The sequence below is a fragment of the Aulonocara sp. 'chitande type north' Nkhata Bay genome, linkage group LG19 (assembly GCF_057382095.1).
Source record: "Aulonocara sp. 'chitande type north' Nkhata Bay isolate Kocher_YH1m ecotype deep benthic linkage group LG19, A_spYH_male_GT1.1, whole genome shotgun sequence".
Taxonomy (NCBI): domain Eukaryota; kingdom Metazoa; phylum Chordata; class Actinopteri; order Cichliformes; family Cichlidae; genus Aulonocara; species Aulonocara sp. 'chitande type north' Nkhata Bay.
The window spans coordinates 11630013-11654480 of record NC_141362.1 but is presented as its reverse complement, the minus strand read 5'-3'; the positions used below and the strand labels follow the sequence as shown (position 1 = coordinate 11654480).

The 24468-nt window shown below is 46.8% G+C and overlaps 1 protein-coding gene across 7 annotated transcripts in view; it reads left to right on the top strand.

The window, feature by feature from the left end:
* LOC147306597 (AT-rich interactive domain-containing protein 1B-like) overlaps positions 1–24468 on the top strand; it is a 190671-nt gene that overhangs the window by 78749 nt on the left and 87454 nt on the right. For all 7 annotated transcript variants that reach the window (XM_086275348.1, XM_086275344.1, XM_086275345.1 and 4 more), the window contains one exon: positions 8992–9096. In XM_086275348.1, coding sequence (XP_086131474.1) covers positions 8992–9096 — 105 coding nt within the window. The remainder of the gene's footprint in view (positions 1–8991; positions 9097–24468) is intronic.

Sequence of the window (24468 nt, the reverse complement as noted above, 5' to 3'; positions counted from 1 at the left end):
TTTAATGTTTCACTGAGGAACAGTGTGTTAAATTGATGTTTGCAGAGTAATTACATGCAACAGAATATAGGCTTGTTTAAACTCTATGCTGCATGTTCTATTCAGCAGTTTGTGGGTGACTGCTGGAGTCATCTGGATTTGACTGCTAGCCTTTGGAAAAGGAAGTGAGTGGAAAAAAAATACTACCCATCCCACTCTCTTTTGTGAAACTGATTCCAATTTCTCTGTTGACTGTTTCCCCTTCCTGCCTGAGAGTAGCCCCTGGGGAGGGATGCTTTAGTATAGATGAACTCTCAGCTGATTGGAGGAGACGCGGCCTCTTTGCAGGGACCTGCATGGGAGGAAGCTGATTCATTGGGTTAGATGCTTTCTAGTGACTTGAGCACAACGGTTTTCCATCCGTGTCAGCTGTCAGAGCAAAGAAGAAAAACACGACCAGGCTTGCAGGTCTCCCTTTTAACGCACTTTCCTTCAGCTTTACCTTGAATTGGATAGTAACTGCTGCGTGTGTGCCTGCTGTGCAGCGTTGCGTCACTCATCAAAACTCTGAAAAGGTGAACAGCAAAACCTTGCGAGAGACGTGTATGCATCTGTAAAATATCAGAAGTAGCACAGAAAACTGGGAGACAGCCAGGTGGATGCAGATGTTATATTCTGACACCAAACTATATTTAAATTATATCTAAAGAACTCCCTGAGTGATTCTGCGTGTTAAGCAGTGCATTTACTTTCTTTTACCGGTTATTTTGAGCGTTGCAGAGTGTTTCTGTGTTTCCCAAAATACATTCAAAACAGGCAAGTCCAGCTTTACTGCTTCCATGAGAATTCAGAGAGTCGTAGCAGCCCGGTGCTGCTAATCCAGGTGCTGCACTGGATGAATTCGTTATCAGAGAGCGTGAGCACATCTGTAAAAGCAGACGTTTTGCCAGTTTGTTGCACTGAAGAAGTGCACATTCCAGCAAATTCCCCCCAAGGTCAGATTGTGCAACGCTCAGAGAAACTGCAAAAACCCAAGAGCGTGTTCGGGGTTAAAGTTCATGTCAGTACAATTAGAGCCTGAGCAGGTGTGACTTGTTTGGTAGGGTTGCTGGAGAAAGCAAGTTTTATCTGAAAGAACCACAAGACTGCAGGAACAACGACGACACCAGAGTGCAGATGTTTGTCTGTGATGAGGAAACCCAGCACCTCACACCAGCTGTCAGCACGGTGCAGGAGGGATGAAGATTTGAGTGGACCAGGACCTCCTCTGTATACCAAAGTGAGGCCATCAGTGTGACTAAAGCTTGGCTCAAACTGGGTCATCGACAGGACAAAGATCCCAGCACGGCAGCAAAGCTCCAACAGAACGACCAAAGAACAAAAGAGTCGAGGTTGAGAAAATAAGGACGAAGGAAATGTGTAAACATTTATTTGAAAAAGTAAAAACTGCATCTCGAGCAGAAAAACTAACCTTACAAACGCAAAGGAATCAGATTACTTTAATGCACCGTTTTGTAACACATTACACTAGATTTGCATACATGTCAACATGTCAAATTCCCACATACGGGTTCATCGATTGGGCCCACTTCCAGTTTGTCATTTCCTATTTCCTGTCTGTCACCTCTCTGCCCCCACCCGGCTACAGCAGCAGGCCCTTTCCCCCACCCTCCGCCACCCCCGCTTTTAATCACACCAGGTTAATTAAAAGGCCACGGTGCCTTTCTGTGGCCCCCCCGCCCCTCTGACTTTATTACCCCCTCGCTGTATACTTGCTCAGCTGCCTCACGAAACTCTTTCAATCACACGGAAATGGGAGCTCACCTTGGTGATGGCGGAGAGGTTGAGGGGAAGGAGAGGAGGAAATGAGAGCCGTGAAGCTGTGTGTGTGTGTGTGTGTGTGTGTGTGTGTGTGTGTGTGTGTGTGAGATTCAATAGGAAGTGACAGGAAAAGGTGTGCGTGGCATGGTGTGTGGGTGGGTGGGTGTGTGGGTGGGTGGGGCACCTAAAGTTCAATGTCATTAATTGGTCACCATTTGAATATTAAGTGAAGAACTCTGTTAATTAACGGGATATTAAAAGTGCTGCTGGCTGGAAGGGGGGGCGGGCGGAGGGAGGGGTGGGGTAGGCTGCGGAAATGGAGGGCATATGGCGAGATAGAGAGGAGGAGGAGAGAGAGAGAGAGAGCGAGCGAGGCTGGGCGCAAGGTGATAAGAGGGAGAGAGAGACGTCCGTGGGTAAAGGTCTGGCAGTGGTAATTTGCGGAGAGCCGCGTTAATTGTCATAACCTTTTAAATGGCAGAGTTTATCGGAGTCCTCTAAATGTCCCCGCATATCGCCACGGCAACCCTGGGCCTGCCACACTGTGATTGGCCACCGCTGACGAGCACTTAAGCTTGATGAGTTTTCAGCACGAAACTAAATGATAAATTTGAAAATATATATTTAAAGCACATACAGTATGTCAGCTCGCGTTCTTCTGTGTACGAGCATGTGTGACAGTGCGTCCGCGTGTGTTTGAGACAATGTTTTTAATTTAGTGTGCGTGCGTGCGGGCGTGTGGTTTTTTTCTTTTACCTCCACATTGACTGACACTCGCTAATTGCTCGGCCAGAATCCGCCAATGTTTTTTTTCTCCCTTTTTTCCCTCTTTTTTTTTGATTTATGTTTGTTTTTGTACAGCTGGAGCTGCAATTCAAATGCAAATGAACGAGAACAGGAGAGGTGTTTTTGGAACGGTTAGGACAATCATAATGGCTCAGAAAGAAAGGGGGCCGGTAGTTAGCGGCACAGCACCCTAGGGGCCTCATTTAGCTGCCATTTGTTAGGAAATGCCGCTACATTTGTTCCTGGATACAGACTTCACAGACAGGGAGAAAAAGAGAAAACACCAAAAAAGAATGTCACAGTCAAAGTCGAGCTCGCCAACACGGTGGCGTTCCTCCGCGCTTCAGCAAAAGTCATGTGGGTGTACACCGGTTTGGGTGGATGTCCTCTTTTAAATGTGAGCCAAAGCAATTGAAGTGAATGGGCGGCCGGGGGTGGCGGTGACAGGGACTTGCAAAGACTGTATGAAGTGAAGATGGTTAAAAAGACTGGCTTTTATTTGATTAGCCTGTGTAGAGGAATAAAACATGAAAGCCCTGGCTGTGGCAGCTAGTGCTGTTAGCTGTGACATCACTCCTGGGGGAAGGCCTGTACACAAGCCGCGTGTGTGTCTGTGTTTGTATAAGTGAAACAGGAAAGCTTACTTGAGGCTGTGTGTGCACACGTGTGTGTCCGCGTGTGGTCCTCTCTTGTCGTCTCTTTGTGCTAAAGGTCAGGGGGATTGCTGAGATAGAATCCAATCTGAAGGACACAGCACTAGAACAGGTCCTGCTACAAATGGACCTATTAAGATAGACTTGTGAGCAGAGCGTGTGTGTTTGCATCAAGTATATAGGCGAGCGCACACACGTCGTCGCGAACGCAGCTATTTCCATTCAAATGGTCACCTTTTCCCTGATGATAATAACAGGCTGTATGTTGGAATAAACGTTCATCATTTACATGGACTGACAGTGACAAAAGCAGCAATGCATTTGAACTGCACGTGTAACAGCAGTGTCTTTCAAATATTCTAAAATGGATCAAAACATCCAAGTGTCAAGAAAATATGAAAGGCAAGAACATGATAACCGGCAGTGATTTGTCCCATTTTGTAGCACAGAGTTTGCTCTCACTGCTGATTGTTGCTTCAATTATAGTTCAGTCAGCCTGATTGGTGCGAGCGCGTGTGTGTGTGTGTGTGCGAACGCGGGGTGTTGAATATGGATGTCCTGCCTCCCTCCCCCACCTCCCCCGCCCCGCCTCTCCCGGGTGTGTGTTATGTTTTTTTTTTTTTAAACCAACGTTTCCTTTGTTAACAGCTCAGACAAATGAATAAAAAAAATACTGTATTCAACTGTAATTACTGACATTCAAGACATTCGCGGACCAGCACGTCCTTAAACCTGAACAGCACAACAGTTTGATTGTCAGTGACTCGCAAAACAACACGAGTGCGGCTCAGTCCACGGCTGGAGGCCAGCTGGGTGATTGTGATGGTGTATAAATGACACACACAACTTTTACTCCGGGGACCAGTGAGGTGGTGGGTTTTCTCTCGTTTTGTGACTTGTTCTGTTCCGTTTATGTCTTTATTATTATTATAATTCATTTCTTTTTTATGTTAAGCCACAGGAACCACTTGGTTGGGTTTTATGAAGCTTCTCCCAGGTGATTTTTCTGCTGAGGGTTAGCGTGACCTTTGCATCACATGGTCTCACAGACTGACACAGTATGTGGGTGTGCATGTGGACAACAGAGATGCCCTGTCCTTGCTGTAATTTGGCTAGAGGTGGTGGCCAAATGCATGTGTGTGTGTGTGTGTGTGTGTGTGCGCGTGTGCGTGTGCGTGCAGAAATAGGGCCTCTCTCCTAAAGACATGCAATTAAGCTTAATTTTTAATGAATATTAATGGCATTAGCGTCAGATTTTGTGGAGATGTGCATTTGCTAAGGTGCAGGGGAATTGGGGGGGTAACTAATTTATTTGGTAGTCATGAGCAGAGGAGACGGGAAGAAGAGAAACAGGAGGTGTGGAGGTGATGTTGATGAAAGGAATCAGAGTGGAGGAAGGGGTGGTGATGGAGACGTGTCAGTGGGATGGAAAGATGGAAGCAGGAAGAGCGACGGATGAAGCACGAAGCAAGAGGAGGGTTGCAAATATAAACAGAGAGGAGGGTAGATTCTGAGTGAAGGTTAGCAGAAAAAGTAGAAATAAATAGAATATATTAGGGGAGGAAAGCAGAGTGGAAATAAAATGCTGGTGAGAAATCATTTTCCTCCCGTATTGAGCAGGCAGGGTTGGATTTGAGCAGGACACTGTGCTGCCCCCACAGCGGGCACGGCTGGCCCCACAGCGGGCACGGCTGGCCCCACAGCGGGCACAGCTGCACAGATGTTCACATCCATGTTATGTACAGCGTAGATTAAGTAAGCCACATATTTTCATCACGGCTCAAGAACGAATAAAAAGAAACAACTATCAAGACGGCTGTCAGTCAAAATCAGCTTCACTTAAACGCTTTGAATTTGGCTCTGCTCGCTCTCTGTTGTTTCCGCCGTGCCATCAAATAGCTTTTGCTCGCTGTCATACGAGCTTCATTGCTTTTTATTTTATTTCTTTCTTTCCCAAGACAGACAATCAAACTCATACAAGCAAAGCGAGGCAACATTTCACCTTGCTCCCTGCTGGAATAGAGAGTCGGAAAGTGTGCGGTGCAACCAACCAAAAAGGCCCGATACAACCTTCTTAAATGAGCTGTGAGCCGAAAAGAAAAGAAAGCGTAAGATGCGTGTCGTGATTACCGTTTGAGTGCGGCCTCCGTATGAGGCGGCATTTCGATATAGAAACAGAATAAATCCCAGGCTGCAATTTTTGCGAGTTACTTTTAAAAGCGCTCGAAAGTCTGGAAAACAAGTCGACGGCGCGCAACAGCCACGCGTTTCCCCGCTCGCCGGCTGACTCGCGCTCCTGAGTGGCTGGGATTAAGGTGGTGCTGCAATATTGATTTACGTCTGCATAAAGCCTCTCCGGCTCTATATATTACACCACATTCAGCAGTCATCTATTCAATCAAATCTAATATTACACTGCCTCTCCACACAGCTGTCTAATAGCATTTAACTCACAGTTTGATTCCTGCATTCCCTCATGTACTTCAAACGCTTGCCTTCAATATCCTTCGTTCGTGTCTACTATGCCAAGATGAAGTCTTTTCAAAAGCACGGAGGATGAATGAGCGTGTCTGCGTGTGCGTGTGTGAAGACAGGATTAGCTGTGGCCTTAGGCTTAAGGTATGGAGTTGAGTGTATTTTAGAAGCTTCTAAATTAGCTGGGAAATGGGATTTTGAGACAATGGACTGGAAAAAACTCAAATGAAAGGATGCACTCGCAGCACTCCTTCATTTGCCTCTGATGTTGTTCCGCTCTCACTTTTTTCCAGCCTTCATCTTTTTTCCTTTTCCACTTCTTTTGCGTCTCCTTTCCCCGTCCCTCCCTCCCTCCCTCTCGGTCCATATTACAGTTGACAGTAATGATGTAAGAACATGAGTGTAAACAGTAGTATGAACCTCACTTTGACCCACTTAAAACAGAAATCCCCCCGAGTATGCGCGCGCTCACACTAGAGACTCATGCCTGAGTAAATATTGGAGTTGGGTCAGCAGCCGCTCTTCTGTTCAGTGTGTGAGCGTCTGTATCTGTGCACGTGTCCACCTCTCCCAAACCCCCGCTCCTCCTCCTCCCTCCTTCCCCGGGCCGTTATTTACCTGTGGAGGTGCGCTTGTGTCTAAGCTGGGTCTCTGTGTAATAAAAGCCTGACGTTTGGCGTGCATCCAGCCCTCCCTCCCCCTCATGACAAACACGGGGGGGTCGTGCACAAACACATGGTTTGCCGAGGGCCCTGACAAGGAAACTAGCATGGCTTTCTTTTTAAAATAGCACCTCCATTCTTCGCTGTGAGCCTGTTGTTAACGTCTCCGTGCACACACCCACATCTGGGAGGACGCGTGACCCAGTGATTGGTCCCATCGTGCTGTTCAGGGGTTTCCCCTCCAGCTAAGGAGGGGTGCTGGTATGAAGCGATGAGCTGGTGGGGCGTGATCATTGCTCCGTGTTTGATTTATTTCGGGGACTGATTTCATTTTGTTTTTATTATTCCAGATGAAAAAAGCGACATCAGCCGCAGAGCATAGTGCTGTTGGATACTTTAGACTGTTTAAATGTGTTTTAGATGAAAAATAAAATGGACGCGACAGTTCAAAGATTTTGTTTCTACATTTAAAAGAACTAATTTATTTAAAGCTACATTCTGAAACAAAATATCCAATACCAGCACCGGTATCGATGCTATTGATGTTTGGATGGATCCAGTCACCTCTGACTGCAGAGTTGCCACATGCAGAGACACAATAATAAAAAACAACAACACAAGTTATCCGTTAAAATTCTTGAAATAATCAGTCTCCTTTGTTTTGTCACCTACACAAAGTGTGAACATGTGAACTGAAACATATTGTTTAAAAATGTCACTTTGTGACGTTCTTATTTCGAGTTTCCTGTTTCCATAAGAAGCAATCAGTTACTTCATAATGCATCGCTTTTTTCAGTTGGACCGTTTCCAGTTTCGATTTTGAGAAAGTGAAATATGTAAAACTGTGAAATCAGAACAATCACAGCCTGTCAGCTGTGGAGAGGATTATGTGATGAAATATTAACAACATGTGAAGCAGTTTGAGGGACATGAAGCAAAGCGACGCTTCAGGACCAGCTTCAGGAGCCGTACTTTAAATGTCTGTGGAGTTTATTCAGGAAACATCGGGGTGTTTAAAAAGCATTCGGCTGTTTTTGATTTGGTGCATTAGTGAAGAACTTAATCATTTAAATATGTATTTAAACGTGAGGCGAGCTGAGTTCAATTGTGTTCCACGTAGAATAAAAGGAAAAATGAAAGTGCTTCACTTTATATATAAAAGGCATCAAGGTAAAATAAGTAAGCATCAATAAGCAATGTATAAAAAGTCATTTAGGCAAACGGTAGAAGTTGCAGTGAGTGTGTCACCTTCCCTGTGTGCTGTTAAAGCAGCCTCCACACAGAAGCTTAAGAAACCAACTCCATATCAGATTTTCTTAAGGATCTCCAGACGTGCCGTATTATTCCTACATAATTTCTAGCCTGGATCCACAAGCGATTACACATTTAATGCTCTAATAATAGATCAATTTTCACATGATACATCTCTCGCTGTGGAGGATAATCTCCAGCTACAAAATCATATCACCTTTCTGACAGGAATATTGCCCACCTACTACAATATAATCACACAACAGATAAGAAATCAAACTGTGGGGAAAAATGGATTTTCAAAGTAAAATACCCAAAGACGTGTGTTTGCGTGCGGCGTGCGTGTACTGTATATTACGCGGGACTGTGCACGCGGGCACTTGTGCGTGATCTCTCGCTGTGTCTCGCTGATCAGTTATCATTAATCCTTCCACTCGGAGCTCTTTAACAAGTTGCTATTGTGCCGCAGACGCTTAACGTGATGGAGGAACGACCGTCGTGGTGAATGAAAAGAAGAGTGAGAGTGAAGGAGGGAGAGATGCAGAGGGAGGGAGAGGGCAACACCTCCGACAATGGCGAGAAAATTGGTTTACACTAGATAGGCTCGTGATTACAGAGGGAAAGAAAATGACTTGGATTGAACAATAGGAGTGTGTGCACGGGTGTGTGTTTGTGCGAGCGTGCGTATGTCTGGAGGATTAGTGGGTGGTTAGGCGAGGATTTGGTTGAAATGAATTGGTGGCTATGGCGTGCTGATGGGTGTGTGTTTGGATGCTTTTCCAGCCGCCTGTACTGTAACGCTCGCGCTCCCTGTGAAACGGCCTCTTTGTGTTCAGACTTGATCTAACTGGGAATGTTTGTTGCGGTCCTGCAAACCCAACGCTCTGCACACTCTCGCTTGCAGACTCTTGTCATCACGGCTGAAGACGCTCAATCTGTGATGTAACTGATACGTCAGCTCCAGGATACTCAGCGGTTTAGCTCGTGCCACCAGTATTAATGAGGAGAACAAAGATGTGTTGACTCAGTTTTTTCTCGTGTGCATTTAAGCAGGAATCCTATTTTCAACAAGAATCCACATTTGAATATCAGAGCGTGGTGGAGAGCGTCTCCCAAAGGCACGGTGTTTTGCACCTGTTGTAACAAGACTGCTCTGAAACGAGCACCTTTATGTGGCAACGTCCATCACCACCATCGGGCAAAGCGGGTGTTGAGTTTGTGCGATTCCGGTTTAGAAAAGCGGGTGGATACTTTGTGACAGTGCCCGAAAAGTAACGTCAACAAACGCAGAAAAAAATCTGTTATTTTTGAACCTTTTCCTCAGTGACACTGCGTTCCCTTCTTTCTTCTTTCTTTCTCTTTAGGAGGCCCAGCAGGAGAACTACAGCATCAGGGGTCCTACCCCAGGGAATTCTGGGAAGGCTAACAATGAGGATAACGTCTCCCACGACCGCCCCTCTAGTCTGCCGGTGAGTGATTGACAGTCGTGTGGACCAAAGTGCAAAAAGGCGCTGCTGCACAAAAGTCTCATCGTTCAGTCAAACCTCAAAGATGCATGGTCATTTTTGACTGCACGTCCACCTCACTGTCCAATCAGATTCTTCCACTCACCCTGTGACCTGCCCCTCTCTCTGGTGTCTCAGGGGGTTTGCTCATTTCAGAGCTCACGTCTGTGTTTTGACTGGCGTCCACGCCAAAGGCGTAAAGGCCCAGATGTGTCGCGTCCTGGTCTGTAGTGCCGTCCCCTCGCTCGCACATACGGCCACGAGCGCAGAAAAGCATATGCACCGACGCAGACGTTGCTTCTACGTGCACGACGCAGTCACACATGCAAACCCACAAGCGCTGCCTGCTGGCGTATGGGCGAGCTGAAAAGCATGGAGCAGGTTGGCCGGAGGAGTAATTGAGAAGAAATGGTGAGACCAGGCTGATCCACGGAGGGAGAGATGTGGGCTGCTCTAGTTTTTTTTTTTTTTTTTTATTGGCCAACCTAATCGCTTTTTACTCCATCATCTCTCTCTGCTTGCAGCTCCTCAGCATTTTCAAGAATAGAATAAATAGACATTTGCAAATGGTTGCAAATATTGGCACTGCTTGAGGTGTGTGCAGTTTAATTTACTCGATACTTTGGAACAGCCCCAGGAACGGCAGAATAAACTGCAAGAAAAGCTAAATTAAGTGTCTGAACTTGAGTTGAGCCGTAATATTCTTGGTGCACGGACACTTCTGAAGTCTGTGTGTGCTGACGGTCTGCCCGGCCCTTTATTTGTCATCCTCCTCGTGCACACGTGTCCATAATGGTCTAACAGTATGTGGCCCGTTTCGTCTTTTTTCCTTCATTTTCACTCTCCCACACTCTTTAGCCTCCTTCCCTTTCGCTCTCTGTCTTTCTCTCTAAAGCAGCATCATGAAAGCTCTTTCTCCCCCCTTGTGCTATAATGAGAAATGGCCTTGATGTATCGGTGTGTGAATCCGAAGCGAGAGAGCGAGACGAGGCGAGGAGCCACTGCAGTCGCGGGGGCCGATCTATTTGAACCAGCACCACCATCACCCGGCGTTCCCTCGCCACTTTAATCCCGGCGTTTTACCCCTCGGGTTCTCCGTGTGTTTTCACATCCCATCCAAAGCGTGTGGCTCGCCCAGATCCTAATCGGCGGCAAGTTTTGATGAGAGACACAGAGAGGGAGAGATGGATAGATAGAAGAGGAGAGAGAAATTGCTCGGCTCTTCCAGCAAGCTGTCACGGCAGAGATGGAACCGCTTTTTTCCCCTTTCCTCCCCTCTCTTTCTCACTCTCTCACCGGCATTTGATGTCAGATCTAAAGCTGCTGTCATCTTTTCCCCCCTTTCTCTCCGTCAGGAGGGAGGGAGCGCGGGTCGGCAGAGTGTCATGTTGTTGTTTTGGGACGAGGCTGCTGTGTGATGTGGCGGGATTTTTGAAGGAAGACCAAAGGGAGAAGTGCTTTAGTGACTTATCACAAATGCAAGTCACACTTCCCCTCGGGACTCGGAAAATGTATTGGAGATATGGAGCGCCTTGTATTCTGTATCGCTGTATAGTATCTGTATTGTTAATGTGAAATCACCGTCCCTTTAATGTTTCTGGTAGGTTGGGGAAGAAAAGGGAGCTTGCATCCTGCAGCTGGTCGTATGTGTGCGTTTCCATGTAGCTTCAGTCCTGATATTGAGTCACGCCTGAATGTGGGTCTCTGATTTCAGCCTTTTTGGTGTATTTAGAATAACACATTTAGCAATATTGCGTGTACCCGTTTGTATTTGCGAGGCAGACACTATCTCTACTTTTAAGATTAGTCTTAAAACTTTCCTTTCCTGACCCTGAATCCTCCCTCAGTCATGCTGGGGGGGGGTCCCATGATGCTGTGTGTTTATACACATCTCTGTATTTAATCATCAGTTATTATTAATCTCTGCTTCTCTTCCACAGCGTGTGAACCAGTCTGGTTCTGCTGGATGTTTCTTCCTGTTAAAAGGAAGTTTTTCCTTCCTACTGTCACCAAGTGCTTGGGCATAGGGGGACGTCAGATTGTCGTCTGTACCTCAGTGTATAAAGTGCCTTGAGGCGACTGTTTGTTGTGATTTGGCGCCGTATAATTAAAACTAGCCTCTTCACATTAGCTTTGGTTAAACTCAACCTGGTGAAATCAGAGCAAAGAGCATCCTGTGACCAGATGAACTTGGCCCATAATTCAGTGACCAGGAGCTGTGACTTGACTTTATGTGAAAGTAATTTAGTGCTCTTGTCTTTGGGTTTTTTTCTCCTATGTGTTGATGCAGCAGACGCCGCCGCCGAGCCTGCACAGAAACTTGATGAAATCGTGCTTCTCTCGGTTGAGTGTTGTCTTCTTCCAGAATTGTTCTGATTTCTGCAGGATGTGCGGGGCAATTACAGGTCAATAAATCGTGACATGTTTTTGGCTGACAACGTGTTAGAGGCGGCCCGCGTGATTGGCACAGGATGACATGTCATCTGCTGCCTTGTTATTTCCAGCTATGTGCAGCAGTCGAGGTTTTTTATTTTTTGCTATTGAGGGGGGGGGGGGGGGTCTGCATCTGTGTCAGCAGCCCTCTGCATCTTTCGCCTAACATTGCTAAGTCAAGCTGCTCTTTCCACAGTGGGCTGCCCCCACCCCAAATCCTCCCCATCCCTGTTCCAGTCACTTCATGTTCCCTGCTCTCTGGCGTTCCCCTGACAGCCTGCCAAGCTGCCGCGCAGCCTCCCATCCTCTGGGACATGGGAGAGGATGGCCACCCATGTGGAAAGACAGAGTGAGAGCTGGGGGTGGGAGGGTGAGGTGAGGAAGTGGGGTGAAGAGAATGCAAGAGAGAGAGAGAGGGAGGGCGTGAAGCGATGAAGTGAAACGTGGTTATCTTTTTGTCACTTGTTCGAGGTGAGGGATGTTGAATTCAGGCTATGAGGTTCCGGCAGCGGTGTGTTATTCACACTAGCGCGCGCGCACAAACACACACACGCACACGCACACAGAGAAACATTCTTGTAAGTCTTTCAGTGCTCATTTGCCCCTCCTTGACTTATTTTCCATCAGACAAAAGGGAAAATTCAGAAACACTATCTCTCCCTCTCAGTGCTGTCCACCTCGCCCTGCTCTGCTTTTCCGAGCGTTAGGTCATAAATGATTGACAGGGCACAGCTGGAGACGCCTGCACGCCTCCCCTCACTACACACACACACACACACACACACACACACACACACACACACACACACACACACACACACACACACAAGTCTTTACTCGCAAACACACATTCGGCACATACTTTGATGCACGCTCCGTCCTCTGCGAGCCGTTTTCTGTGCGTGCTCTATCGGAGCATGTCAGTCAGGCAGCCTATACAGTATGTGCTCTCACTCTGGCTCTCCCTACTGCTGTGTTTTATTTTAGAGTCCCCAGGCAGGCAGACAGGCCAGCAGGCAGCGCACAGTAATGTCATCCAGCAGGGTTAGATTCAGCCTCCACATTAGTGCACGCAGGGGGGAGGAGAGGAGGAAAGGAGGCAGGAAAGCAACGAAATACAAGGGAGGTGAAGAAGAAAGGAGCACGGGGATGGGGGGAGAGGAAAAGAAAGGTGGCGCTTATGTGGAATAAAAAGCACATCTCTTATATTATGGCTTTAGATGTGAGGTTAAACGTGATGACGATGCAAATTATTCAGCATAAATCGATTGTATTTTATGGAGGAAGGTCTCGTTTTTATATGTTTACATGAGAACAGTGTGTGGGGAGGGGGAGGCAGGCAGACGCAGAGATGTTCCCTGGACCCTGCAGCCTATTCTTAGAACAGACAGCAGCACTGAAGGCCAGAGCAGCTCCCTGCCACTGCTGTGAGCACATAGCTGCTCTGAGAATAGGACCGCTAATCTGAAGCAGGTTTCACACTCTGAGGTACAGGAGATGGCTGAGGTCACACCAGCCTTCAACCTTTAGACCTAGTGTGAGTAGGAGTGATTGATAAGGTGTCGCCGTATGTGCCGCTCGTCCAACACTGCTGGCTCGTCCTATACGCTCCATAGGATGCCTACATGCCGCCGCGCACACGTACACAACCGTTGCTTTCACCTCGGACCCTGACTTCATCTAAAATGCAGACAGGCTATTTTTCCGCTTGTATGCCAACCTGTTTTCGTTTGCTCCTCATGAATCATTTAGCACGCACACACAGTTTCATGTACACGCCTGGTGTTTTTGATCCTCAGGAGCCGGGAACACGTGTTTTTCCCGGGGTTTACCATTCGTTCCCCTACGGCTCGAAAACACAGATGCACAGGAAGCGGAATTGATCGGTGGGGAGATTTTTGGAGGTCTTTCATCTTTGTACATCACCAGTATCGTGTTTAACCTACAGAGGACGCACCTGCAGTGGCATCTGAAGTCGGACTCACGGGCGTGTTCTTCATTTTTACTGTAAAGTAAAAGATAGAGAGGAGCCAATCGGTTTGCAACATCCATTTCAAATCTCCTCTGTGTCAAGCACGGAGACTGCTGAAGTGTCCTTTAGCAGGACACTGCATCCCAAGCAGCTCTCCTCAGCAGCTGACACTGCACTCTCATCCTCCTGCAGAAGACAGACACACTGAAAGAGAATTTCCCTTTGGGGATCAATAAAGCATTTCTGCCTGCAGGATTTCACTTGTTTCTTATGGCAAAATTTGATGGCTGCACACTGCTCCACCTACGGGGAACTATGTTGGCCAGTGCAGGTTGTTAAACAAACTGGTAACACAAGGCTGAGCAGCAGTGGTGGTGGGGGGAGCTTCAGCTGCAGAGGAGGGCATGTTTATACCCAGCCACCCTTAACAGACTGGCTCACAGAAGCCCTGCACAGCAGAGTGAAGGGCAGATAACAAACCTGTGCGCGCACACACACACACACACATGCTCACCTACCCCTATGCTCACACATACGTGCACTCCAAGTGCGTCAGGCTTTGTGATTTGAGAGTGAGAGGGAAATGGAGAGGGATGAACTTGGTTAAGAAAACAGCAGAGCGACTCGGCTGGCGCCTCTCCACCAACCTCTCCTACAGAGGAGGAGAGACAGGCAGAGGGGGAGATAAGTGAGGAGGAGGAGGGTGAGCGTGGACTGACCCTAGAAGGAGAGAAATGTTCCCCAACTGCATCTTTTTTTTAATCCTTTGCCCGTCAGTTTCCCCTCTGGCTGGTGGCTTTTGTCAAAGCTGATTTCCTCTAACAGATTTGGCAGAATAGTTCAAATTCAGGACGAAGAGGACGGAGAACAAGCAGCAGTTTGTTGTTTGGTCTCACACACAGTTCTGCATAAATACTAAATACTACTATCTGCATGTTGTTAACGTCTGGAGCCCTCGCCGTTTGTCGTGCGTGATTTTCTCGAGCGTTAACACCTTCCAAACTGTCCTCCCCGTTCGTCCGCGGTACGGTCTGCGGCGTGACAGTGTGCGAAAGCAGACGCCGCTATATCAGCATGTCGACTGTAAGCCAACGTGACACTCTGCGTGCTTTATCGGTTTTGCTTGTCCTTTTTAGGTGTTACCTCCGACGTTGTTTTCTCAAATGCGAAGCGAAGCTCTCGTCCCAAACCGTCGACCGGACGTCACCTCGCTTCGGTCGTTCGCTCTGCGCTTGATTAAACACTTTTTCATACCGACGTCAGAGCACCAAACACTTCTCCTCAAGTGATGTATAGATTTCATTTTCGTGAGCCATTATGGCCAGATACACCCTTCTGGCACCGAGCCCTCCATTATAAATGGTGATTTTCTGTTACCACATTAATATTTAAATTAACTGTTAAAATGGCTTATTGAGCCAATCTGAACCGAAGATTGGAAACATCTATTTTATATTCATTAATAGTTCGGACATCTCCTGCCAAATGATATTTCAGTGAATGAATCTGGAAGAATCTCCCTCCCTCGGTGGATAGTGATGAGGCCTGAAATAAAAAATGTTGGGAGCTCACTGACTTTTGCCTCTTTTGAGCATCTTTGTTCTCACGTCCACCTCAGCAGAGGAAAAAGGGCAGAAAGTGAAATGAGTGTCTGTACTTGGAAAGAACAAGTAAAGGATGAAATCTTCTTTATTCCTTCCTTCCACCCTCATCTTCATCTATCGCCACATCTCCTCTCTCTAGCCTTCTGTCTGTCTGTGCTCCTCTTCTCCTTTCACTCCCTGTTTCCCCAGCCTCAGACGTCCGCTTCTGACATTTCTGGGTTTATTTTTACGTCGGGTCCTGGATGCCTGGACTCCCAGCAGGCTAACTAGGCAGGAGGGGGAGGAGGGAGCCAGCTGAGGAATGGAAGAGAGGCAAAGTGGAAGAACTGAAGGGGAGGGAGGGAGGGAGGGAGGAAGGAGCCATCAGAGGGGGAATAGTCTGTCATCACCATGGCTCCCTCTGGCTGTTGGGAGGCTGAAATTACATCTGACTTTGAAGTTTGGGGCAGCAGCATCGCCAGTGTTGCTATAGTGACGGGAAGAGTGAGTGCGTGCGGGTTTGTGTGTGTGTGTAAACTCCTCAGGAGGTTTATTATGCATGATCCACACTGTGACTAGTCCTGATGGCATTACTGTGCTGTTATTAATCTACTCTCATAAGATATGTGTACTTTAAACACATCCCCGTGCACACACAAACATATCTGCGAATTCATGCTAAGACGCATTCAGACGCGCACACACAACCCATTTCACAGCTGGATTCAAACTTCATGTCGTGCCTTTTAAAGATTAAGATAAAGTTTTTTCCTCTTATTATCTTTGAGAAGGTTTAGCTGGCTGCACACTGTGCTCACAGGCAAATGCACGCAAACACACACTCGCGCACACACACACATGCAGAGTTGTTAAGATTTGCAGATAGCAGTGTTTGGGTTGTTTAAGATGCTAATATTCTACTAAGATGTGGAATATTTATGAACTTCGTTTGGTCAAACTCGGTAAGAGAAGCGAAAAAGCAAAGATAGATGGATAGATGTATGAACAGGGTGCAAAATAATGTTCCATTAATGCAGAGCTCGGCTCTTGCTGAGGGCCCAGCGCCAATCTGCATCTCCCTACAGTCAGCCTGCTATACATTTTTCATGAACTCTGAGTGAGAATTAGCGACGGATTGCCTCCGCAAATTGCTTCTCCTTGGTCGGGGGCTGGTGGAAAGCACAAGTAAGAGGTAAGAGAGAAGCAACAACGGTGCAGGAACGAGAAGAGGTGGAAAACCAAAGGAGAATGAGATAATTGCGAGGAACGTGAGGAATAAAGCCGAGCTACTCCTCAGAGCCGAGCCGTCTGTGCCTGATTTCAGCACTTGTTGTGACCGGCGTATGCACGTCTGAGTCACCCTCAGCGTCCGTGTGGTAATGTGTACAAATCCAGAGCATAATACTAAATGCTTCTCAGTGGGACATGATGTGTAAAGGTTCCATTTCCAGGTTGTTTCTGGGCTTTCTTTTGGCCTGTGCACCTTATAGTGCATTGAGAGTATTGCCCACTTTCATTTCCCACTGGTGACTTTAGCTGCTAATGCCCCCAAACACTCGTGTGTGAGTCATCTCGTGATAAGCTTAGCTCTGTCATTTCCAGCAGAGTTGTTATTTATCACGATGACACCAGTAAATAATTGTGTTGAAAGAATAACTCATGATTTTTAGGATTTAGTCTCAAATATTTTCAAATGTACAGTTTCCTGCACACAGACTGTGCAGGTGTGTCGGTCATATTCCTCTAACAGTGTCAGTATTATCACTTCACACAGTACAGCACGGACCTGGAAATGTGTGTGTCTGTGTTGGTTGATGAAAAGAAACACTGGACAACACCAGAAGGTGTGTGCGTGTGTGTGTGTGTGTGGTGCGTGCTCGGGGCCTATGATTGCTACTGTAATCTGCTGTCTCCTGCCAGCCACAGTTATTACAGTTGTCGATATGGTGCTCAGGGCTTTATGGACACAAGCAACGAGACTCAGCCTGGACGCTTGCCAGAGTGTGTGTCTGTGTGTGCTTCATATTTGCACCCTTGTGTGTGCGTGCGCGTGTGATCTTTTGCTCTGTGTGTTTGTAATTGAGCTCTCTGCTCATGTCAAGGCCAGTTCAACAGCGTGTTAATTGCTTATGTTGCAAAGCGTTAGTCCCAGCAGTATGTGCATGAGATCACGCATGTATGTATTTACTGTATGTGCAGAATGGGTAGACCAGCTTTGCTCGGACAGATTTTCTGTAACGAATGATGGAAAAGAAAGAAACACCACAGGAGACGTACGATTCAGTGTGTGGAAGGTTCAGGAAGAAAGAAGGCAGAATGTGGGAGAAAGATGGAGGTGGCGAGGAAAGGCGGGAATGAAGAGAGCACTGGGGTGTGGAGGGTTTTTTCCTCGTGGCATTGAGGCCTGTCTGATGTCTGTTCTTCAGCCCACTTCTGCTGTTTACTATCCTGCCAGCCTATTACTATCAGAGCTTGGCAGTGGGCTACAGTAGGGCTGAAACAATGCTTGTGCAACATTTGCTTTTGTAACACTGTCATACATTCGTAAGCGCGCTCACACTAAGGCGCACCACGAGGGTCACCGATGGCCCATTTTCCAGTCGCACTGCTCTTTTGCAAATGTACGACCATCTGTCAGAGTTGGCCAGACGATTAAACAAATCCTAGCTCTGTTTTTTTTCCTCCCCGAGTGTGTGCAACTGGGTTCTCTGCACATACCGGCAACCTGTGACCTCGGAGAAGCATGAAAATCCCCTCTGCCGGCGTGCTCGGGGCTTTTTAAGGCACGAGCCTCGTGCCCGTCGCCCGTGTCTATTCTTGTGCTTTGCTGAGATGAAGCTCCCCTCTCAACAATGTGGAGCGCTTGAAATTAAGAAACATTATCCATTCTGTTCAGAGAAAACATCGTCTTTTTAATCGCTTCATTATGAGCTCCAATTCTTGGAAATTATTCTGTGAGTTCTGAGTAATGTTGGTTTTAATTGATTTTTATCAAAGTTTTAATTGATGCTTCTCTGTGGACTGAGTAATTGTTTTGGTTGTTTCATTATGTATTAAGTCCTCCGAGTCCACTTCTCCCATGTGACCTGCTGTGTTAATGAAGGACTGTGTACAAAAATGCCAAACGCAGTGGCAGATGGTAACTAAGACAACTAGCCGAAGCCTGAAACAATCGTCTTTCACTTGAGCGTTTACATTATACTGTATTCTGCTCCACCCTGTGAAAACTGCATATTCATAGCAGCTATATTCATAGTTTCCTTGCGCCGGCTCTGTTTTTGGAGTCGGCCTGTTGCAGATATGCGACTCTTGCATGTTGCTTTGTGTGCTGTTTGGTGTTTGGCAGTTGTGCAGGAAACTCCTGAGCAATAGAGTTTTGTGCTGAGGCGAATGGCAGAGTAGCATTTGTTACCACTTTACACCATCTTTAAATGCAGTTTTGTGAATCATTAGTAATATAATATTATAAAGAGTATGTGCAGCAGTATGGAGAAGGGTTAGGCTTCTGACAGCGCAGCTCTCAGTTTGGTTAAACAAGGACCTGACAGATTTAAGGAGTCTGCAAACGTGAGATTCTTCAGAAGTTATGGTGACCAGGAGGTGGACCGTCAGCAGCATCAGCAGTAATGTGGCTGTTGTACCGGACTTATCAGTCGATCTCTGTTTGTGGTATCTGTATGTTAAAAGGAGCTAGCTGAACATCTTACTGGGAGGCCTCCTGGGAGTTATTTTTAAACCTGGGAACGCCTCAGTGTGCCACCAAATCCAAATTTTTATGTCCATTTACACAAAAAACTGCTGCGACCAACAAAGTTTACTGTAGTAAAATTACCTTGAGCACATTTTGCTGTCACAACAAAATACAATCAGCAGGTTCTGTTCTGCATCATTGCCACCCCTCCTGTTACATGTGGCCTAGTCATGGAAGTCCTAGCGTGACCTCTTGCGTGTCTCCCGAGGTGCTGAAGTGTTGATCCCGGAACAAAGAGAACCGGAGCGTCGGTGTGAGCGATGCCCGTGAGGCTTAAAAACGTCGCAACACGAAAGTGTGATCGGTTTGATGTTTGCTCTCTGCACAGTTTAAGGTCCGAGGGCTCTCATGTACGTGCAAGTTGTAGAAACATGCGATTCAAACATTGCTCAAGGAGCGTGCAGCATTTAAACCGGGCATCTTTTTAAATTTAGGATTTCCTGCACGGCGTTGAGTCTCGTGCTTTTGTCGTTAGCGTCCTGTCGTCGTGTTGTCGCTCCTCGATTTGAAAGCGATCTGACCAACGCAAATGTCAGTTTATTCAACAAAACAATAAACGCATGAGAAGAACTCCAAGAAGATTAGGCGTCTCGCACATAAATCAGCACGCACATGCAAACACACACACACACATACTCAGTCTGAGTAATTTTGAAAGTCTTGTGATAGCTTTGCATAGCATTTGGGCTAATGGCGTGCTGCGTGCTTCCTCCCAGGTCGGTGCATCCATTAGCAACCATATTACTGCCACATAATGGCTTATTGGTTGTTGGGAAAAATTGCCAAGAAGCTGGGATGGGGAGAGAGGGAGCGAGTGAGAGATTAAAAGATGAAGAGAGAGAGAGCGAAAGACATAAAGGAAGCCTTCTCTAGCAGGGCCTCCGAATTGAGTTACAGCTGTTATGATTTGTCGTCTCTCAAGTCTTTTCCCCTCTCTTCTTTTTCATTTCTTGTTTCCACCCCCTTCTCTTTCACCCTCTGGGCTTTGGAAGGTTTTTATCTTTCTAATGAGCCGTTGATTCTTTTTTTTTCCTGTCATTACCTCATTCGTTCTGGATGGAAGGCAATATTTGTCATACTGTCAAGCCAGTGTTTGCACCTAACCTGTGTTCCTCTGCGTGTGCGTGGACTGGGGCGGAGCGAAGTGGCGTAAAGTGTTTACGCTGCGGTTTTGGTTAGCGCGGGTGGCAGAAGTGGACGCAGGGATCGGAGGATTTTGGCACGGTGGCCCCGGCCCCCATGTTGAACTCCCAGCCTTATCAATATGCAGCATGGTGGGTGGATTGCACTCGACTTGATTGCTTTAATTGGCTGGACACAGTTGCAAAACACACACTCACACACAGGTGAAAGCAGTCTTTGCCGTGCACCGTATTGTTGTGATGTTTTGTCCTGGGAACGTGGGACTGTGCAGTGTTCAACTTTACATGAGTCATTCTGCTCCTACACGCTCAATATGCATATTATGTACACAGACACACACCTCGATCTCGCACATATGCATATACAAACAGACAGTTTGGAGTACGGAGAAGTTTAAAGGTGATCCTCGGTTATGAGATAATCTCATAAATATGCATTGCACTCACACACACACACACACACTCACACACACTCCGGCGTGCGTGTCAGTCGTTGCATGAATGTATTCGGGCGGCTGCGCAGTGGTATCTCTGCACTTCCTCGCCAGCGTGGCTTGGGTAGCACGTGTGTTTGTATGTGTGTGTTGGGCGCGCGTGCAGCGGTTAAAACGGAGTGGAAATCAAATTCACCTTGAAGTGTCCTTCTCGCTCCCCTCGCCGCCCCCATATTTTTGCCGTCGTCTTTGCTTTGAACACGCTGCAGCACTCAGTTCAAAGAGAAATGCCTTCTTGTGCGTGCGTGCGTGCGTGTGTGTTAGGAATGACGGCAGGGTTTGAGATGGAAAGAGGGAAAAGAGAGGAGGATCTGCTGCTGCACTCTTCTAACATCGCCCTCCCCGCCATCCTTCCATCATCAAAGAGCAGCCAGGCTTAGAGGAGCGCTCGTCCTTCTCCCGTCGCCCCCATTCCCAATTAAAAACAACCTGGGACAGAGGAGAAGGTCGACGGTGTGAGTCAACTCAGGATGGAGAAATCAGCATTCATTTGGGCCTCGGTGACCTTTGACCTCAGAATAAGCAGCAGGGTGGACACTGTGAGCGGTGCTCTGTTTTAGGAGTGGGGATTTTTAATCTAGTGATGCTCATTATCTCCCACTTTCAGCTAAAATGGAGCATTTTGTCATTTTAATTTAGCATTTTTATCTGCATTACTGTTGTGTTAGCACTTGCATGTTGGTATTAATGTATGCACCTCTGTGGGGGCTATACTTCTGCACGTGTATGCAGCTTGAGCTCAGACAGACACACACAGAATCCTGCAGCAGCAGTCTGTGGATCCTATTGGTGCATTTGACCTAAAGGTCACCCACTGGAAGCAATGACAGTTTCACATTAGCGCTCAATATGTGATATTCACTGTTGACTTTTGCAGGAGGATAATCAAACATGATTAATGTCTCCCGCGCTCCGTGTTCGACTGTCAGTTTCTGACAAGACGGATGGAGGGAAATCACAAGAAGTTGGAAGGATGTAATGACAGGGGGATAAAATACTGTTAGATGTTAGCAGACTTTAGAGATCTCAGGGTGTAAAGAGAAGGATTAGAACCAAGACACATTAGTTCGACAAAAGAATTATTCACATCAGCACCAGGCCAGATGGAGAGCGCGTTCCCCCATCTCTCCCGCTCTCTTTCATTCTCACTCCTTCTGGGTCCACAGAGGCTGGCTGAAGATGAGGAAGCAGCAGGGCAGGAGACAATAAAGGTCACCTCGTCATTTTCTTCCTCCTTCTTTCCATCTCTAAAATGATTTCCACTCAAACTCTTCGGCCAACTTAATTCTGGCTCCGTTATTGGAAGAAATGCTTAGTGTCAGAATAAAGACAGATTGGCACAGACACACGGGAAAAGTCATGAATCCGGAAGTGCTTCATTTGGTGGACCACAGCTTTGGTCTGAAATCAGACTCGGTGTTTCGTTTCAATCATGCACATTTAAGATCCAGGAAAATGTGAATAAAATGACAGTGAAACACAGGCACGCTGTATGCTTTCTGTACTTGTAAACAATCATTACTCTTGGCTTCATCCTTCCGTCTGGTGTTCTCATTTTCTTCCTCCTCTGTCCTGCTCTCCTCCTCTCTGACTCAGGATGGCTCATAAAGGTCAGTCCCAGCTGACCTTTTTAATGGAACGTCATTGATTTCTTTTTGGTGCGCTGTGGTTGGCTAACCAGAGCTGCCTCCATTTCCCACCAATCCCCTTCAACCAGGAAACCGGCCAGCCGGCTGACCCCGAGGTCATCCAGCTCCAAATAGCTTTTTCTGGAGTGCCACGGTGTGCTCCGCTCTATATTTCTCTCCTCTGTGGCTGCACGCCTCCCTGCAGGCTGCAGGAGGAGGTGAGAGAGGAGACGAAGGCAGACAAAGAAAAGGCAAAAGTCTTAAAAACACAAGTTTTCAGGACTGCTTTACGTACTCATGGACGTCCCACAGGGCTGATGTGCCTCTAGGGGCCTTCTGGCAAAACCAGGAGTCGTGTCAGTTCGTTTTATTTCTCCAGAAGATTTTATAAGAACGCCACGCATGCATGAAGGTGCATGCGCTCTCTCTCCATGCAGTGCTGCAAGTGTTTCAATAAATATTAAAGATCTCCATATGGAATCTAGTGACAATATAATATCAGGTTGTGGTCTGTCGTCCCTCTGGCAGAGAAACGCTACACTGTGCCTGGACCCATGATTTTATTAGACTATAAAGTTAATTGGCTTTTATGTGCATTGCATTACAGTATTCATTACGGTTCATATTTGTCCTGCCAGATGATATCAGCAACGAGGCTTAAGTAAGCAACATTTAGAGCGGCGTACATACCTGTACAAGTCACGGCACAGTCGGAGCACACCGATCAATGAACAGGTTGGACCTGTGGTTCTCCTGCAGTGTGATGTGACTGGAATCAATTTGCATTTGCTTTTTTCCTCCAGTCTCCTGATTAGAATTGATGCGCCTCTCTTTTTCAAGCATGCATGAGTATCTAGTATGAGTACGATCTAAAGGGGCTGCAGTGCTGCTTAAGGACCTTTTGGCAGAGTTGACCTTGGAGCCTTGACTCCCTGGTCGAAAAGCCGGTCTTGTTGCTGGATGATGAAAGAATTAAACAACCAAAGAAACCTTGGGTCAGATTCTGCTTATCATCTACATTGCGTAGCCACCGCAAGACATCAATTTCATCATGTGTCTGTGAGGGTCAGCCCAAAGCTTGTGAACATGCAGACCGAGAGGCAGCCTGAGGAGTGCCAGAAGCTGCAGTTCCTCACATGGCCACCTGAAGCTGGCAAAGATGTAAATCTGTCACCACAGACGCCCCGAAGTGCCCAGAAAATCAAACATCCTGGAGCACAAATCAGTTTTAGTCTCTATAAACTCACCGTGTCAGTGGAATATCTGTGATTTGAGCCCTTTGGAGCTTTTTAATGCAAATATCTGACAAATAGCTGTTAATAATTGTACTAACACCTGATCAAAGGAGTCTCTGCTCCTGCTTAGATGAGTGAAATTCAACTGTGTACTAGTATTGAAGTGATTAGCAGCTGTGTGTATCTGTGGATTCTTCCAGCCTGTGGATGGTTGGGATAACTTTGTGCTCCACCTGTTTGTACAAATATTGGTTGATGTCCATAACGTGATTGGCTGTTGCTTTATTTTGCACAGCGATGGAGGCTTTCATTTCCTTTGTATTTGATAAGCAAGTTTCAGTCCAAAGAAGAAAATACTTGTGCAAAATAACTGGAATATTCACTCCACGGCGGATGCATACTCTTGGTTTTGCATAACACAAATGAGAGTAATATACCTCGGTCTCTGTTTGCTTCTTTGCCCGCCAGTGTTTTCTTGCTCCCGCCCCTCCCAGCTCTGCTGCTGCTTCCTCCTGCAGAAAACGCTATCCTCGTGAGACGGCAGTGGCAACGCTGGCAGAAAATGTCCGAATGCAACAGCGTAAACAAACGGGCAGACAGCTCTCGGTCTTTCTCTGTGAAGTGATAATGTGTTCCCCACACTGTTTTTGTTCTCATGCTAATGAAGTGGACCGCATCGGTAATCACTTTCAAACCCTCAGCCAGGGAAAAAGTAGAAACAGCAAAACAAAGGCTCAAACAAAAGGATGCCGTGCACAAGTGGAAGTGCAAACACAAGTGGATGTGTGCGTGCAGGAGGGCTGTTGTGCGTGTTGTATTTTTACAAACCCACTGTTACTACACCGAGCACAATGGCTGGCTGCAGGGGGAGGTCAGAGGTCACCGGATTCAAGCTGCTGAGAAAAGGAACGGTAAAAGACGTGAATCAGCTGCAGAACTGATTCAATCTGATAATGTATGCATGCAAAACTGTCCAAACGATCCACTTCTCACTTTGTTGTTTTAGCATCGTGTTTCCCAGGAGGCATTTCGCCCTGCCGCCGTGGACGTCCACATAAAACCATCTTCACAAAAACTTTTTCTTTGATCTCATATGTG